This window comes from Ochotona curzoniae, unplaced genomic scaffold, assembly GCF_017591425.1.
Source record: "Ochotona curzoniae isolate NIBS_2020 unplaced genomic scaffold, NIBS_Ocur_1.0 scaffold_4763, whole genome shotgun sequence".
Classification (NCBI taxonomy): domain Eukaryota; kingdom Metazoa; phylum Chordata; class Mammalia; order Lagomorpha; family Ochotonidae; genus Ochotona; species Ochotona curzoniae.
Genome location: NW_024467123.1, coordinates 2,528,983 through 2,547,985, shown reverse-complemented (window position 1 = coordinate 2,547,985; position 19,003 = coordinate 2,528,983). Strand labels below are relative to the sequence as shown.

The 19,003-nt window shown below is 45.9% G+C and overlaps 1 protein-coding gene across 4 annotated transcripts in view; it reads right to left on the bottom strand.

Moving 5' to 3' along the window:
• Positions 1 to 1,510: 1,510 nt before the first annotated feature.
• PARG (poly(ADP-ribose) glycohydrolase) overlaps positions 1,511 to 19,003 on the bottom strand; it is a 114,506-nt gene continuing 97,013 nt past the window's right edge. For 3 of the 4 annotated variants that reach the window (XM_040970344.1, XM_040970341.1, XM_040970342.1), the window contains exons 16-18: positions 14,431 to 14,536; positions 4,152 to 4,280; positions 1,511 to 3,587 (exon numbers count right to left, since the gene is read on the bottom strand). In XM_040970344.1, the coding sequence (XP_040826278.1) occupies positions 3,427 to 3,587; positions 4,152 to 4,280; positions 14,431 to 14,536 (396 nt within the window). In that variant the 3' untranslated portion in view covers positions 1,511 to 3,426. Of the gene's footprint in view, positions 3,588 to 4,151; positions 4,281 to 14,353; positions 14,537 to 19,003 lie in introns of those variants that run through there. The other variant, XM_040970345.1, reaches the window with a different exon arrangement.

Here is a 19,003-nt window from a genome sequence, read left to right as displayed (position 1 = left end):
CAGAGGGCAGTGCCTGGCGTGCCAATCCCGGACTGTGGTTCCATCTCCCTTTCGGGGACTCGTTTGTGGAGACCCACCCCAATGTCACCTTCACTTGGCAAGACCATTCTATCAGGGTTAACTGAAGGCAGATCCTTGATTAATTAGTCACTCCTGGTGAAGAATAAATCATTACAAGTTCAGTTTGCCTAATCCCCAAATCTTAAATCCAAAACACTCCCAAGCCCGAACCTTTCAGTGGGAAATTCTACAATTAGTCCAATCACAGGTGTCCTGCTCCCGGCTGTGTGTACAAGGTGTACATGAATGCAAATGAGTTCGGGGTTTAGACTTGGGTTCCTTCTCCACGATGTCTCATTATTATGTATGTTGAAGCACTCCACATCTGAAAAAAGGCCCACATTGGAACCACTCTTGGCCGCATGTGTTTTGGGTAAGGGACACTCAACCTGTGTCAGGAATGGGGTGAACAAGACTGCCAGGCCCTTTGCGCCAATGAAGTAGGTCTCCTTTCAGAACGTACCCATGGGTCTAGCTGGCTTTCTACCACCTGAGCCCTGGCCTCCATAAAGTGGCCAGCATAGCACCTAATATACAGGGACACTCCGTGAATACGTCCCAGTCAACTTACCAGTTATTTGTTGAGTACCAATGCTGCGCCAGACCCCATGTCTGGTGCTTTTTATGTTTCATTTTCCAGTAGGTGTTACGGGCTCATTTAAAAACAACAACAACAAAACATTTATTGTATTTGGCATGGTGGCAAAGAGAGACGTTCTATCTGGAGGTTCACTCCCCAGACGACGACAGCTGGGTCGTGCTCCAGCCGAGAGACTAGAGCTCCTGGGTCTCATGTGGTGGGTGCGGTCCAAGCGCTTGGGTCATGTTTCACGTTTTTCCCAGGCACATGAGCAGGGAGCTAGTTCAGAAGCAGGGCAGCTCGCTGGCAGCTTAGTTTACTGTACCACATACTGTTCTCTATTAGCCCACTTTCTAGTTGAGTTAACCGAGGCTCAGGCATTCAGTTTATTCAGACAATAAAATGTAGTTAGCAGGAGCTGGTGTTCTGGTCCAGTGGATAAAGTTGCTACTCAAGATGCTGGCATTCCACCGAAGCATTGCTTTGAGTCAAAAGACTGCTTCACTTCTGATCCAGCTTCCTGCTACTATTCCTGGGAAAGCAGTGGAAGATGGCCCAAGTGCTGGGCCTCTGACATCTACTTGGAAGATCTGATGGAATTCTAGGCTCCTGGTTTTGACCTGGCCAATCATTTTGGGAATCAAACAGTAGGTGGAAGATACATCTCTGCCCCCACCGCTCAACTCTGCTGTTCAAATAAATAATCTTTATATGTTAAAAAGAAAGGTAGCCAGGAGTGTGTGGGACAAAAATGTTGAACCATATTTCTGTATATTAAAGAAAGGAGTGCCCAACATGAAATAAAACAATAAACCCAGATGAAAGAGAATAAAAGGCTCTATTACATACCTCAGAATGCAGACACAAGGGTTAATTAGATGTTTGATTTTATTTATTTATTTTTGCAGAAGGCATTTAGGGATAATGTATTGAGTCCTCTGCATATTCTTCCTCCTCAAGCTTTCTCCATGTCCCAGAACACACTGGGACAAAGAATAAGTTGGGCTTACTCTGGGAAACCCAGCAAGGAGCCCGGGAGGCGATGTGGGCAGCCCTCGGCAGCCCTGGGAGCTGAGCTCCGGCTTCTGTGTTCTGCAGTAGCAGGGACAGCAGCCTATCAACCTGGATGTTGTGATTTCTCCATCACCCAAGTCAATCTACTTCGTTCATGAAACATTTTAATGATCTGTTTCCTTAGGTTAAGAGAGGGAGAGCATGAGGATGGCAAAAACAAAACTCAAAAAAAAAACCCAAGCAAAACAGGTGGGAAAAAAATGGCAAAGAAATACAACTGTGAATGCTTAACCAAAACATGGAATGGGCTGGGGAGGAGTATGATCTCGCTGTTGGCAGTAACAACGCCGGGCTCCTCTGACTGTGGAAGATGATCAGAAATCTTTGCCTGGTGACAGGTGGCTGCCTTCAGGGCCAGGTCTTCCCACAAGCAAGAGGGAAGGGCCCTGGTAGAGGACCCCTTGGTCCTGCCCGCGGGAATGCAGCCCACTTGCTGGCTCATCTGCACGGTCTGCTCTCCAGCCGGGGTTCCGAGAAGGCTGGCTGCAGACCAGGACTTGGGTGTGGTGCAGGATTGCTTCGGGAACTAAATCCTACTTTGAAGGCAGGAGCGCCCTTGGCTTTCCACTTCAAAAAGCGAAGAAGCGTTTTCATCTGATGCTGCTGCAGGCTTCCGAAGCACATGACTGCAGACACAGGAGGTTAAGCAGAGCCGCTCATAAAGCCTCGGCCTCGCCACCGGCCACTCCTGCACCCAGGCTTTACCTGCTCACACGCAAGCACGCTCTTAACGGCAGCCACGCTTATGAGTGTATATAGAACCTGGCTGGTCTGGGAGGTTGCCACGAATGACTTAATGAAACGTATCAGCCATCTAGCCTTTGAACGCCAGAGAAACTTCCGGAAGTATCAATCAGCCTGGAGTCTCCGGGTCCCAAACTTTGGTTCTAAGGATATGCCTTCAGCACCGCAGAACGAACAATGATCCTAACTTAAAAATGAACGGAATCTCAAGAAACACAGAAATTGTCTTGAATCTGATTTCTTTACACTAAGGAAAAGTCCTCTTTTATTTCGCATTTCCTTTTATCTTGTTCGGTCTTCAAAACTAGTATCAATACAATTGATCAGGAGAAAAAGGACTGACAAATCATTACAGAAAAAAGTCTCCAAAGAACCATTTGTTGATATTACTTTGTCATAAATAAGGAACTATTGCAACCTAGTTCTGTATTAGTATGCAACATGTACGAAAAACAAACAAACAAAAAACCCAACTAACCCCATCCTTAATTTTTGAAATTCAAAAAAATGCCAAGTATAACAGAAGCTGGGGGTGAAAGGCTTGTGGGGGGCTCTCCCGCAAACCCAGGTAAAGACTCCCAGATTTGTGACTTCTTTCCTGGCACACGTGGTATCTGCTGCTTGTGAAATCTGTGAGCTCACAGAGGCAGGAAGATGGAGACCTGACAGGCTGCGAACAACCCTTGGTGCTACTTCACCAGAAATGTGATTGGTTTCAAAAAAAAAAAGGGAGATTTAGAGAATGAAGACTGAGATAGGAGAAAACTGGAAAGAAAACATAGCTAGGCCCAGATTAGCCAGCAAGGAGGTCGCTTAGATAGACAAGCCGACCACCGCATACCCGTGGAGGGGAAATCATGTCCTTGACTACAAATGCAGATTATGTACACATTTATATTGTCTTCAGTTCTTCCACCGCACCTGACGAGTCCAACAGAGAGCCTCTGGACAGAGGCGGGAGGTCCTGTTTATTGGCTGGTCAGGTCGCTGGCCTTGGCCCGGTCGGGGGTCTCTGTGCAGGACTCAGCTGCGTGGTATATGAAGGGGTACAGCTTGACGTGTGGCCCAGGCGTCGAGCAGTTCCTGCACTCTTCATTGTAATAGCGGAGCAGCAGCTGGTACACTTCTCCTGGAGAGTGAGGCCAGGGCGAGGCCATATTACTGTTTGCAGGTGGGAAAAAGCTTCACTCTGAATCTTCCTAGCATAAGATTAGATTTGGCTTTTGAAAACACAGCCCGGATCTCAGATTATGCCTGGAGGGCTTCCTAACACAAGCCCAAAAGTCCTTAAAAAATGTGGTTTCAGGAACTACTGATAGGCTCATGACTACTGCCAGGTACTGACTTGGGGATCTCATGGCCACCTAACTTGACACTCAACTCCTGAGTGGCCACACTGGACAGGCACGCCCATCTGCTGACTCGACAGGGAGACCTCTCGGTCTTCCCCCTCTTTTTGCTTAAAACAGGCACTAACTCCAGCTTCTGGGGCCTGACTTTAGAAAGATGACATACTCAGGATCTCAGATGGAGCTGCCAGAGGCAGCAGTTGCAAATGCTGTGCTGGGAAGGTCTGTCCTCCCCCCTCCAAGTCGCTGTCCCCAGAGCTATCCATTCTGGGTTCAGCAAGTGCTCCTTTTGGATGCTGCGCTATCGATCTCCATAGCAAGTGTCAAGCCCAGCTGCTACTTACCAACAGTCAGCTTCCTCTCGGTAAGGAAAGTGTGCATGCTGTAAATGTCTCTCATCAATTCCGAGTCCCCAAAGGTGAAATAAACCACGTCTCGCTCGGCGGCAGCAGCTGCCAGGATCTGTATTAAGGCTGTGGTAAAGAGGAAAAAACCAGACACTTTCAGCATACCTCCCATCCTCATACCTTTGGCTGCTTCGACCAGCCAAGTCTCAGAAGGTGTGCAGAGATTTCATTACAAATTAAACACTATAAAGTCTAATGCATATACACATGGTGGCCACAAGCACACTGCCCCTGGTGACACGTATGTGTGTCCCTTGAGACAGCCTCAGCTGACAGCAAAGGTGCCACAGGTGCACAGGAAAGCCAGGTCCCACCACTGCCATAGTGGTCCTGGAATCCAGGTCATTGGGAAATGTGCTGTCTCCAGGTCATCTTTATCTGACACCTAAGACAACACATCAGATAGGGACCAGGATTATCTTCCCTGGAGTAAGGGACCAGGTGCATCTGAACCACTAGGTGCATTAAGGAATAGCACTTTCTCCCCACCCCACCCCACGCTCCCCCCCCCCCCTTAAAAATTATTTTCCCTTGCTAGGCTGCTGCTTCCTCGGGTGAGTGTTGAGAGTTGGGGCTAGGGTTAGGCTGGGTTAGGCTGCCGCATCCTCTGGCATACCTGAGAACCAAAATGGGTTTGGGCCAGCCAGGCTAGGTCACAGCACTGAGGCAAGTGTCAGCAGGACTGGAAGAGTCATGTCAACCTTGACTGCAGTATCCCCTGGGAGGTGCAAGATCAGGGGCTGGAGCAGGCCTGGTCGAGGATCTGTGGGCATTCCCTTGCTAGACTGTACCTATTGCTGGTGAGCGTGGGAACCAGGGCCCAGGGTGGGGCAGGCTGGAGAACATATCAGCACCTGTCAGTACACATGAGGGCTGGGTCTAGGGATGGGACAGGCTAGGCTGCAGTAGAGGTTGGCACGGGCAAAAACTGGGGCTGTGGGAGGACCTGGTGGGGGTTACTGGGGGTTGCCTTGACAAGGCTGTGGTACCCGATAATATATATGAGGGTTGTCTGTGGTGGGCCGGCAGGGCTGGGCTGCAGCACCTGTTGGTTCACATTAAGTACGAGACTGGAGGTGGAACTGATCAGGCAGCTGTATCTACTGATATGTGCACTGAGTGGTACAGGTGACAGACTGAACCTGACTCCACACTGGCTGGCACATACAATATGCAAGTCTGGGGTCACCCCAGACTTCTTGAGGGATTCCTGAATCAGAATGCTGGACTCAGATCCCAGCCACATAGAAAATCACAATGTGTGTGGTCCGACTTAGCAGTGTATGTATTGGGACTGGTCCTCCTCAGTTGCTGATGCCTGTGCAGTGGACAGTGTGCCCAGACTCACACAGGAGTTGTGATGGCCAGCTCTACTAGGCCAGCAGGGGAGTTGACACTGATTTTTACTGTCTCATCAGAGGATAGAAATCAGAACCGGTTGGACCACTCTCCTGTTCAAGCTTTGCAACATGTTCCTGCATCTGTGGATGCATTAACGTGGACTTTGTCAAACAACAGACCTTGAAAATATCTTCTTAAGCCTGGAGCTAAGAAACCAACAGCTTCTCAGTAACACCCTTGAAACATTTTTCCTCACATCTGGGTCTCTAAGGCATCATCAACTGACCCTCCCCCATCCTGGGTGCTAATGTAGTTTGACAGTTAAGGAGTGGCTCCCCTCCCCTCGCCTGCGGACAAGGAAAAAAAATTGTCCCATCCACCTCTCTCTATACCTGAATCATAAGCCCATATGGGTGTGCATACCTTTCAATTATATAAACAATATTAAAAGGAAAATAAAAAGTTACACAATAAATAAAAATGACTTCATTGAAAGAGATCTCTTATTGGCTGATTTCCTTCCTAAATGCCCATGACAGTCAGAGCTGAGCCAGAAGCCAGGAGTCTGTGAGTCAAACTGGTTCTTCCACTTGGGTGCTAGGGACCCAGTTACCTGAGCCATCACCTGTTGCCTCTAAGGGTGGAATCCAAACCCAGGCTTAGGACGTGGGGGAACCAAGTAGCATCTTAACAACATCAAACATCACCCCAAGATTCTTCTTCCTAGTCCAGTGTTTTTGGAGCTTGGGAATGGCCAGGGACCTAGAATGTGGAAATGTACCAGACTTTTCTCTTTTCCCAACTACTTCTCAAATACAGTGAAAAGCAAGAAGGAAAAAAAAAGAAAAAGGAAATGGTGTCTCCAAGACGGATGTTATCTAGTCATGGGACTTCCACACTGCTGCTGGGAACACTGCTCCATAACAGAATCCCCGTGAACAGACAAGGTGCATTTGAGGCTCAAGCCAATGCACTAATGCGATATTTCCACACACTGCTATTCATCTGCAACTGACATTTTGTGTTTGCTTGCTTGTTTGAACTATTTTCTTATGTGATTGGCGGTCTTCCGTGTCCTAGGCTTTCCTGGGAGGTCCTCACAATCTCCTAAGCCCCACATCAATCTCAAAGTGGGATCGTGTGTGTGCGCCCCTCCTGCGCTCTCTGCAGCAGGAGCCAGTGTCTCTGTAGCAACTCTGCTGGGCTGAGCTGATACGACAGACTCAGCATCTCCAGGAATCAGAGCTCACAACGTGCCAGGCCTGAAGCTGTTTTCCAAAACTCAAGGTCCTTTATAATCTTACTCTCAACACATAACTTATGGAACAAAACAGAACAGTCACATCAGATGTTCTTTTGCCAGCTGTGTATGTCTTACTTTCTAAAAGGGAAAATGGGTGTCAAAGCCAGAAGCCAGGAGTTTCTTCTTGGTCTCCAGGTGGGTGCAGGGTTCCAAAGACTTGGGCCATCCAAGAAGTAAAGTGTTTACAAATGAGATGCAGGCAAAACTGGTGGGAGCAAGGTTGAAGGAGCTCCCTTGCCCCCACACCAAACCAGTGTAAACAGGAAGCTCTGAGTCCATCTGATCACACAGAGATAAACAGAGGAGAGTAGGTCAGGCTGCAGGAAGCTTTAGAAATGGCAACCTTCTCTTTGCAACTCCCACGGTCAAGACTGGGTCAGGTAAGAATCACTGAGAGGGTCAGTCTGGGCAGAATGCTGTCCTACAAGTGCCTTCCAGCAGATGGCTTATCAGTTGACAGCAACTCCACAGCGGAGAAATGAGGTAACATTAGATGATGGCAAAGCAGGCCAGCACTATGTCAGACGGCCTTCAGGTGCTTCAGGACAGGACCACGAGCGTGGTGTCCTGAGAACGCACAGACTGCATCCGGAAGAAGCAGCCAACAAGGTCAAAGAACACGTATTCTCCCAGTGTGCCAATGTCTTACGTGAAAGGCTGTGCAAATGGCCTGCTTGCAACAGGGGCTGAAGGACAGGACACGTCAGCACAGCACCGGGCTCTGGATCCTGAGCCCGGCGGGACAAAGGCCGAGAAAGGGCTTCACCAGGTCATCGCGCACAGTGGGAAAGAGTTGATACCAATACAGATGACACTTATGAATTACAGAAAAGAATTTTCTTCTCCCCTAGGAAACACACACTGAAGTACTTAGGAAGAAGGGCAAACATTTGTAACTAATAGTTAAGAAAAAATAACTGTCTGTGTATACACAAAAATACATCTACATAAGTAAAGTTTCTTATTTTTTTGTAATTCTTAAGATTTTAAAAATAACATAGGAAAGAAAAATCATTTGAATTAAACTAGTAAAATTTGACATGGTTGAGTGTTTCTCTAATTTGAAGAATTTATGACATTACATGTGTGATTCTAAAATATATCAAAGTATGTCCTAATTTCTAAACTAGTATTTATTAGGTATCTACAACACGGGAGGTGCTACGACTAGGTCTCATTAATTTCAAGATTGTTGAAAGTAATTAATGTTAAAATAGAGATAAATTTTAATTAAAATTGCTCAACCAATTTATGCTCACGTTAAAGCTTCAGTACCCGCAATTTTAAAAGGTTCCTCATTAACCGAAACTATGTATAAAAATGGAAACTAATGAATTGTCACCTTCCTCTTCTCAGAGGCATCACTTCTTCCCTTTCAGCGAAGATGGAAATTTCACTTTAAAAAAAGTGAAACCTACTGAAACGAAGAGAGATCCAAAGAAAGCGGCTTTTAAATTCTATCTGCCTTGGGTTATTGGTCTCTGGGAAAATACATTTTAATAAAAACACACAGGATTGACTTCCTTACAGGATTCATTCATTTTTCAAATGTTCCACAGGCCATTTTATCACTGCGGACAGGCAATGAGAGCCAACCTGGCAGAACCACTCGCAAAGACGTTGCACAAGAGGACAGAAAGCCAGCTTGCAGGGCGCTCTTGACTCCGTACCCCTTTGTGTTTGCCTGCCGACTGGCCAGGGCCAGCCGACAGAAGGCCCGCCTGCAGTCCTCATGCTCTATGAATTGAGCCAGTCAAGAATTCTCTCGGTCCCGTCTTCTTTTGCAGCTGTACAATGAAGGCGCTGAACACATAAGGATCTTTTCAAACTTTAGAACCCCCAAATCACTGTCACCACCTCTCAGTAGCAGATGTAAGACTATTAAGCAAACACACAGCGAGACAAACTGCTGTCGACCTTGTGTAAGCCAGTAATCGCTGGCGAATGCCCTCTGACACAGCACTGCTCTTAGAGCTCCTGCCTAGGACACGCTCAAGAACTGCAAATCCAGAGGATTCTGTCTCGCGCTACCCCAAAAGTCAGAGAATAAATCACAAACCTAATAGGATGTGTGGACTGCTTCCAAGTATGATATAAAAGCATCAAATTCTAACTTCAAGCACAACTAGATGCCAAAGTAATCACTTAAATTGACCTGCAGGGAGCTTGATTTTAATTTTCTTTTTGGCATCAATGTTAAGCTATGGAGCAAATAGGTATGGACATTTAAAAAAAAAAAAAAAAGAATTCATGGTGTCCTGTTGCGACAAATGAACCCAACAGAAAGTGGGTCAGATGACAGATAGTCCTCCCACAGGGTGGTCTGAGGCCCCCACAGCATGAAATATTGGTAATCACTGCTAACATGGAGCTCTCCCAGCCTCCCGGGAGGGCTGTTTGCATCTCAATAGCCCAGCAAAGGATTCCAATCCTAAACTCCTAGGCCTAGTTTCACTGAATACCTACTATTTAACACCACGGTAAAATTGAAAAATAATAATTTGAGCCGCTTCAAGGCAGGGACAGCTTGATAAGAAATAAGGAGAGTTCCCATTCATTCACAGTGCTCTCCAAGGGCCAGCACTGTGGAGGAGCATGTTAAGCTGCTGTTTGCATCTGTGGCATCCCATATGGGGGCCAGTTCAAGTCCTGCCTGATCCATTTCTGGTCCAGCTCCCTACTACGAGCAGTGTTTCTGGGAGGGCAGTGGAAGATGGTCCACTTTGGGTCCCTGCCACCCATGAGGGAGACTGGATGCAGTTCCCAGTTGCTGGCTTTGGCTGGGCCCAGCACTGGCTGGTGCTGCCGTCAAAGGAGTTAACCAGCGGACAGAATACATCTCTGTAACTATGCCTTTTAAAAAATAATTTTTTTTGGAAGCAATTTCCCGTGAGATCCTACTGGGGAGCTCAGAAAAAGGGACTAGGCCAAAAGCCCCTCTGGCTTCCCACAGTCCTTTCTTCCCTGATTCCGTCTGTACCCTTGGTCATTGGGTACCTAGGGCTAAAAGCTGTTAATAAGTGTCTGAAGAATAAATTAATACATGAAAAATACTTATTAGCTGCCTTAGCAATGCACATATAAATTTCTTCAAAATTAAATCAGTATAAACTGCAAAACTCTGGAATAATTAGGCAAGAAGCACATTAAAGAATACTTAACTCTATTTCTGGTAAGAGGAAATGCAAGTGTAGGGACTCTCAAATACGCATGTTTCCCTTGTCTGAACCTTTTTTAAAAAATTGTCACAATGGGCCAGGCACAGTAGCTTAGTGGCTAAAGTCCTTGCCTTGCATGTGCCCGGATCCCGTGTGGGCGCCAGTTCATGTCCTGACAACTCTATTTCCCATCTGGCTCCCTGCTTGTGGCCTGGTAGGGCGGTAGAAGACAGCACAAAGCCTTGGGACCCTACACCCATTTGGGAGACCCAGGTGGCGGGGGCATGGGGAGGGGCTTCCTGGCTCCTGGCTTCAGATTGGCTCAGCTCTGACTGTTGTAGCCACTTGTGGAATGAACCAGCGGATGGAATATCTTTCTCTCTGTCTCTCCTTCTCTTTGTGGAGCTCATTTTCCAATAAAAATAAATCTTTAAAAAAAAACCCTCCAAAAAATCTTGTTACAAAATCAATATATGCACATCATAGAAAAACACAGGTTAAAAAGAAAGTAAACAAGGTGAATATCACCCACTTAGCGACAACCATTATCTACACAGAAACAGAAAACCTCAAATTTATTTGTTTAACACTTCATAAATGCAATTTACCTTTTATTTAAAACAAGGTATTTATATATCAGAGCTGGCATGATAGTTTAACTGGCTAATCCTCTACCTTGTAGCACCAACATTCTATATGGACGCTGGTTTGTGTCCTGGCTGTTCCACTTCCCATCCAACTCCCAGCTTGTGGCCTGGGAAAGCAGTAGAAGACGGCCCAAATCCTTGGGACCCTGCACCCATGTGGGAGACCCGGAGGAGGCTCGAAGCTCCTGGCTTCGGATTGGCTTAGCTCCAGCTACTGTGAACACTTGGAGAATGAACCAGCAGATGTAAGATCTTTCTATCTCCTCTCTGTAAATCTGCCTTTATAAACATATCTTTAAAAATAGTTTAAAAAATATACTTATTTATTTGAAAGGCAGTGTGTATGTCTGAGAGAGAGAAAAAGAGAAAGATCTTTCATTTTGGGGCCTAGCGTGGTAGCTTAGTGGCTAAAATCCTCGCCTTGCATGTGCTGGAATCCCATATGAGTGCTGGTTCTAATTCTGGCAGACCTGCTTCCCATCCAGCACCCTGCTTGATCCCTAGGAAAGCAGTCGAGGACAGCCCAAAGCCTTGGGACTCTATACCTGCGTGGGAGACCTGGAAGTGGCTCCTGGCTTCAGATCCGCTCAGCTTTGGCTGTTGCGGTCACTTGGGGAGTGAACTATCAGACGGAAGATCTTTCTCTGTCTCCCCTCCTCTCTGTATATCTGACTTTGCAATGAAAATAAATAAATCTTTAAAAAAAAAACCCTTCCATTTATTGTTTCACCCCCAAATGGCTGCAATCAGAATCCAGGAATTCCATCCTTGTGCCCCACATGGGTGTCACAGGCTCACATAGGTGAGCGATCATCCACTGCTTTCCCAGGGACCTTAACGGGTAGCTGGCTTCAAACTGCAGCAGCTAGGACTCAAATCAGCACTCTGACATGGGATGCCAGTGTTGCAGGCAGCAACTTGTTGGTGCCATAATGCCAGCCCTGTAATTTAACTCTTACAACTCACATGGCATATCTGTATTTTCCTTTGATTTGACAATACACCAAAAATGTCTTTCCACGTCAGCAGATGAATTGCCATCATTGCTCTTAGATTGTGGCTGCATAATATTTCAGTGGGCAGATGAACTAACGCTTTTCAAACACTGGTTTCAGTAAACAATCACCCTAGAAAGACATTGTGATTCCTTCTAATTTCCTAATGATTATTCAAGTAAATTAAGGAGGAGTTAACACGGTTATTCCACAGCTGAACTCTCAGTAACAGAAAATGAACCACACAATGGAGATCTCCGGATTCTGTACTTGCTGGTCACTGCAGCACAGCCAGCCACAGTCCGAGAGAAAGGCAAAGAAATGAACACATTTCCAAAGCCCCCTGGACTGTCCAGCGCAATGGCCGCGGTTCATGGCAGACCTGGGCTCTCGACTGATGACATGAGTCTGGGCATTCATTTTACTTCAGAGAAAAACAACAGCAACAAAATGTCTGTCATAAGATCAATAAGCCCAGAAGGAGAAATAGCTTTCCTCAAGCAAATTCAGAATGAGGAAGAATTTCACAAAGTAAAAACGGAAATTCTGTCTTTGTAAGCTTTAAAAACATGGGAAAAAAATGTGGCTGAAGGTGTCTGGAATGGGAGAACAGAGATGATTTTTCTAAGTACAGCCCAAATATTTGAACACATCAACTCAGAGCATCAAAAGCCCAATAGGTTGAAATAAATGAAAAGAACTGAGAAAAATGGCTATAATGCATGACAGTTGTTAATGTTTCTTAATATACAGTTATAATAATAACTAAGAAAAACGTAAATCCCAAAGAGATAAATGGGTCGAGGGCATGGAAAAGCAATTCACAAAGTAAACCAAAAACATCAGTAAGCACATGAAGACTGTTGAACCTCAGGTCTACCTCTGGGAAGGCACTGGCACTTGCCTGCATCCCTTGTTAGAGTACCTGGGATTGAGTCCCTCCTCCTGGCTCAAGTGTCGGGGCCTTGTCACCCACACGGAAGAGCAAGGCTGAGTTCCTGGTTCCTGCTCTAGCCCGGACTCAGTCACTGCGTCCATTTGGGGAGCGAGTCAGCCAGATGGGGACTTGCTCGCTTTCTCTATTATAAAATGTATTACTTAATATGCTAATAGTAGATTTCCTGGTGTTGAAAAGTATCCATGAGATTACAGGCTTTTTAAAAGGAAGTTGGAAAATGCATATGAGCTCTTGAATATCAAACATTTTGTTACACAGAGCTGTGTGAAAGGACAGCTCCCAAAAGGTTCGTGGTGAATTAATTCTGCTAATACTATAATTCATGGCATTTTTCTGAACTTAAAAAAATGTCATTTTAATAGAAATAACAACAAAAAGCATGTTATTATTGGCAGAGTGGTTACAATGATGACCGTCGTGATTGTTCTATTCCCAAAGAGATGGAGTTTAGATCTAGTTTGGTCTAGCAGGGCCAGCTGACTGCTTTGTGTTGGCTTTTATCGTTACCTTGAGAACTGGGATACAGCTAACAGAGTCTGTGTAGCGTCTGTCCTGGGTTTCTAGCCAGACCTTCAAAAGCCCTTTGCTATTTTGCTATCCCACAAGGTCATTCCGAGGGCCAGGCCTCCAAGCTCCAGTGAGGAGGAGGAGCGAAGCTAGTCCAATTCCACGGCCAATGACCTAATGAGGCCCCGACAAAATTTCTGAACCCCAATGATCAGCACGGCTTCCTGGTGGCCACAAGGACGTGTCAGGTGAGGGAGGTGCCCTGACTGGGGAGGGCACTAAAGCTTTGCATGTCTCTGCAGGTCTCACCCAGACAGTATCGTGTATAATAAAATGACAAGGGGAAGGAGTTACTTCTGAGTGCTCTGGGTCACTCTAGGGAATTATCAAGCCTTAGGGGAGTTCTGGCAATTTCCTGGATGGTAGCCAGCTGGTCAGAAGTGGGGACAGCAACTGTCCCTACTGAGAGGGCTCTGAGCCACCTCCAGAGAGCTAGTGACTGAGCACACTGCGTGGTGTGGGGCCTGCTTTCAGGAAATGCAGCAGAAATCATCCTGATGACAACAGTACAATATTACTTTCAGTAATATATGCTTCTGAAAGTAACAAAGCAAAACAAAAACACAAAAGTTACAGTCTGATAAAAGCCAATAGCTCGTTGACTGGGTTTTGTGATTTTTCTACCACAAGCAATAAAATACAAGAAATATTTATCCTTCCTGGGGACCCAAATCTGGGCCACTGACACCGCCACCCCAAGCTAAAGTCCCATGGTGCCGGGTACCCCTGTGACAGCACTTGCTACTATGGTGCCATGCTGCAACTGCGACGCTTATCCATAGGCTGTTCCACAAAGTCCAAAGCAGGGGGCACATTTTGTTTTTAATGTTTGCATTCAGAACATACCACACTGTTTAGAACATTGTTCAGTGTTTGGTAGGTGACTGAATGAGACACATTGACCTGTGTGCAAAAATCACTCCAGCAGTGAAAGGTGAGTGAGTGGATGTTTTTAGTTTGAAACTTCAGTCAACTTGGTCACTTCCCTCTGCAGATCTCTTTATATTCAACCAACCAGTGTGTCTGATAGCTCAAATAGACAAGCAACCTTAGAGGAGATAGTCAAGTGAAACTAAGTACTCCTTTCACCACAGTTTGAAAAAAAGAAGAGTGGCAAATGGTGTTTTCTTTTTTTTTTCCATTTGCTTGGTGGTCTCGTACCAAGACAGAACCCTGGAAACCCGGTCTGAAGGACGGACTGATTTTCCCCTGGTCCGAGTGCGCTCATCCTTCTTGGGTTTACGCACCTTTCAATCGAGCATCACCCCCAAAGGCACCACAGCCCCAGTTTCCCGTGGCCACTGCAGCAAGATTCTCGGAAGCGACGCCAGGACGCAGAAATCCACAGTAGGCCTGCAGGAGGAAAGCAGCAACAGAGCACATGAATGAGCGGACGCCACGGGGGCTCCTGCCTGACGGCCTGGGGTCAGCTTCCACTGGCACTCTGCTTTCAAAGCACAGGGAAAAACAAAGCAGGGGAAAAGCCTGGGATTCCATAAGGAGGACAGTTAGACACAGTTAGATTCTAATATTTATTTGTTTTGACGCCGGGCAAGTCAAATCCCTTAAGCCAGTGCAAGTCTTGGTTTCCTTACTGGATTCGAGCAAACAGAAATAAAAAACACCAGAGGTATTCCAAGACTTGATGAGTCCTAATGGTAAAGTTATCAGGGACTGAAACTGCCAGAGAAGACACTAGGCAGGACTTTGCTTTGTAGGGACTTGGCTAACATGTTACTATCACACTTCCCCAGCGCCCTCTGAGGTGAGAGGTCTATATCAGAAACAGTGATTAACTTTTCAACTTCTGGTCTTTTACGTGCTTAGCAGAGAAAGCTATTGTCCATAAAAGGGATTCCTGCACTTTTTTTTTTTAATAAAATATTTGCTTATTATTTTGAAAGAGTTACAATAAGGAGGGAAAAGAAGAGAGAGAAAGAGAGAGATGTCCCATCCGCTGGTTCACTCCTCAGATGGCTCCAATGGCCAGTGCTGCATTAGGCAGAGGCCAAGAGCTTCGTTTGGGTCTCCCACAAGGGTGGCAGGGGCCCCAGCACTTGTGTGATTCCTCATGGCTTTCTCAGGGTAGCAGCAGGGAACTGGACAGCAGGCAGAGCAGCCAAGACACAAACTGGGGTCTATATGGGATGCTGGCATCATAGGTGATGGCTACACTACCATGCCACAACACTGACCCTGGGATTCCTGCATTCGAAGATCCCATAATGATCTTTCAGATTCCTTTTAGTCCTAAAATTCTTGCTTCCTAGCTTTGTTATTTTAAGCTTAAACACATATAAGAACAAAAATGTGCCAGAAACCCGAGGAACATACAATCTACCCTGACGATGTTGGTTAAGTTTTAATTAAACAAAAGATTCATTTTACACACAAGAAGGCTAGGCTAAGGTTTAGGTTCCAGAGTTTCTGATTTCCATTTTGTTGTTGTTGTTGTTGTTGTTGTCAGCCTAGTGGGTCTTTCTGTCTCCTAAAGCTTTTTAGTTTTCTGAGTCTATCAGACTATATTAAGAGGTTTAATAAAAAAAGCAAAGCAATGCTCCCCTAGCTTCTCTCAAATACCAAGCAAAGGCTAAAATATAGCCTATGTACAACAGTAAATACAATTAAAAGAATGATCTGTGACAAATATTCCCAGAGAAAAGCCAAGGATGAAGAAAGATGCTTCTATGAAACCCACACATAGAAATACAGTAAATTGTTCTCTGAAGCTTCCACAAAGGCATAAAAATTTATTTTATACACTGTCTGGATGGATTAACAAGGCTGTTCCTTCCACCCCCTCCTAGGCCGTAAATCTGACAGATATTAATTACAAGCTGCTGCCGGACCATTATTCAATACTGTGGTACCGACACAGAACTCCCCAGATCACCTGCATAATCAGATGCATGGAGCTTCAGAAAATCTCTCTCAGGCCAAGAGTATTAGAGTGCCAGGGAGCTCCTTTTTCTTTCTTTCTTTCTTTTTTAAAGAGTTTGGGTCTTAAATGAGCAAGGGGAGAACAAAGCCTGTCTGAAGAAACCTACTTTGCCTCTTGGTTTGTCCTCGATGCTTGCCAGCACGACTGGACCACAGCAGTGCCTGTTTGATGCTGTCAGAAGGGTGCTGGTGTCTCCCTCACAGCTACCTCTAAATAACAGGGCTGGGTGGATGTGAAGCAGCAAACACGGTCTACTGAAACCAAGGCCTAACAATGGAGAATTCAACATCTAAACTGAGGCAAAAATCTAAGATATAATTATGAACTCATTTTCTTAAATACTGACTGCAACAAAGAGAAATAAACCATGACACTAATCTGCATTTGGTGATTTGAACGGGTAATAGCAAAGGAAAAGTTTGGTGGGGAAGGAGCTGGGGTAATGTTTCTGGTGCTGTGGCCTAGCTCACCAGCTGAGCTGCCAGCTTCCTGCACTGGCATGCCAGTTTGCGCCCTGGATACTCCTGCTTTTGAGCCAGCTTATCGCTGCTGCATTGGGAAGGAAGCAGAGAAATTTCCAAGTCCTTGGGTTGCTGCCATCCAAGTGGGAGAACAGGATAGAGTTCTGGGCTCCTGGCTTCTACCTGGGCCCAGCCTGGCTGTTGTGGCCATCCGGAGAGTGGAGCAGTGGATAGAATCTCTCTCTCTGTCTCTCCCTCTCTGTAGCTTTGATTTTTAAGTAAATTGTAATATAAACAAATAGATAAATAAAATAGGGGTAGATATTACGGTGACAGTGTCTGTGATAGCAGCATCACACAGGGAGCTGTTTTGTGTCCTAGCTGCTCCAAGTCCAACCTAACTCCCTGTTAATGGCCTGGGAACGTGGCAGCTGATAGCCCAAGAGCCTGGGCACCCAGCCAGCCATGTTGGGGATCCAGAAGAAGCTCCTGGCTCCTGGCTTCAGCCTGGCCTCCCACTGGCCTTTGTGGTCAGCTGTGGAGTGAACCAGTGGATGACAGTTCTCTCCCAATTTTTAAACAACTCTTTCAAAATAAATAAATAAATCTTCATAAAAAGAAAATTAGAGGTAGAAATTAAATGACACAAACTTACATAATGATTAAGAAATAACTGGTCATAATGACAAAATACAACGTCATTCTACTAAAACCAAGCACTTTGTTTACTTTTTCTGTTTTAAAGATTAAAAAGATGATTAGAAAGGCAAAGCAATGAACAGAGAGAGAGAGACATGAATACAGAAAAATCTTCCATCCACTGGTTCACTCCTTGAACGGCCACAACAGCCAGGATCGGCGCAGGCTGACGCTGGGCGCCTGGAAAGCCATCTGGGTCTCCCGAACGGGGGTGAGTTCTTGGACTATCTTCCACTGCCTTCCCAGGGGCACTAGCACCAGAGTTGCCAAGGCCTCACTCCACAAGGAGAGGCGCTGGTGTTTCCAAGAGCTTCCTGCTGGCAAATGCCATTCTTTTGGCCCAGGCAAGAGCCGGAGTACCCGAGGAGATGGAACAGGGTGACAACAGTGGAAGAAACCAGCTTGAACTTGGGCCCATCCTGACCTGGGTTTCAGTCATGACGAAGTGATGGCTTTTACCAAAAAATTAAAAAAGAAACATTCATGCCTCAGGATAATAAGGAGAAAATACCAATGACTTCCCCAATTCATGTCAGAACCTGATGAAAAGGGAAGATAAAAGTAACTTTGGAGTCAAGTGCTAAAGAAGCAAGAGGAAAAGACTAGAATCTAGAGTTAAAAACTAGAAACTGGGGTATGTGCCACGGTATAGATGAAACTGCCATCTGCAGTGCTGACTCCATTTGGATGCTGCTTCACTTCTGTCTCAGCTCCCTGCTAATGTGAAAAGCAGCTGAGGATGGCCCAAGTGTGTGCATCCCTGCCACCCAGGTGGGAGACCTGGGAGAATCTCCTGGATAGGCCCAGCTCTGGTCATGGTAGCCATCTGGGAAGTGAACCAATGGATGGAAGACTTTTCTCTCTTTGTAACTCTGCTTTTCAAATAAAATAATCTTAAACCAAAATCAATCAATCAATCAAACAAAAAAACAAAACAAAAACTAAGAGATCAGCCAGAAAGTGGTGAAAATACAAATGTGGAATAGAAACAAAGCAGAAAGAGACCAAAGGCGACAGGTTTAACAGTCTAGAGGCTCTGAACTGCACCCAGGACAGAGATGATAATCAGGACACGGTCTGGCACATGTTCACTTGGGGGAGAAATTCTGGCTTCAGCATCCATTTTAGCACGCCCAAAGCAGACAGCTAATGTCCTTCACTATGTTGTAAATACATTAATTACCCTGCTTGCTGGATTCATAATTTTAGAGACTACTGTTCATGAGGTCAATCTATCACATATTAATTAAAGTTAACATAGTTGATTTGATACTGATTTCCTGAGTTTTTTCCCCCCTAGCATGATGTAAAACATAAAGATCCTTAATCTTGGGGCTGGGTGCGCAAATGGGACCCTCAACTCCACCGGCCACTTCTAGCAGGTGGTGGAAGGGACACAGCCCAGCCTGGCTGCTTAAAGGCAGCAGGAGCCAGCTTGGCTTGGGCTGGGGCAGACTATGCTGGGAAAGGGTCTAGCCCCCACTGGCATGCGAAGGATCTGAGTCTGGGAGTGGGCTGAGTGAGGGAACGTGGGAAACTTCCCTAGTGGGTCATAGCTATTGCTGTTGAGTATGTGGTCTAGGCCTGTAGCTACCTGGGCAAAGTAGCTCCAACTGTTGGCAAATGTGTGGGTTGGTTTTGGAAGGGGGTGGACCTGGCAGGGCTGAGCAAACCTTAGCTTACCAGCAAGTGCAAAAACTAGGCTGGAGCACAGGTCAT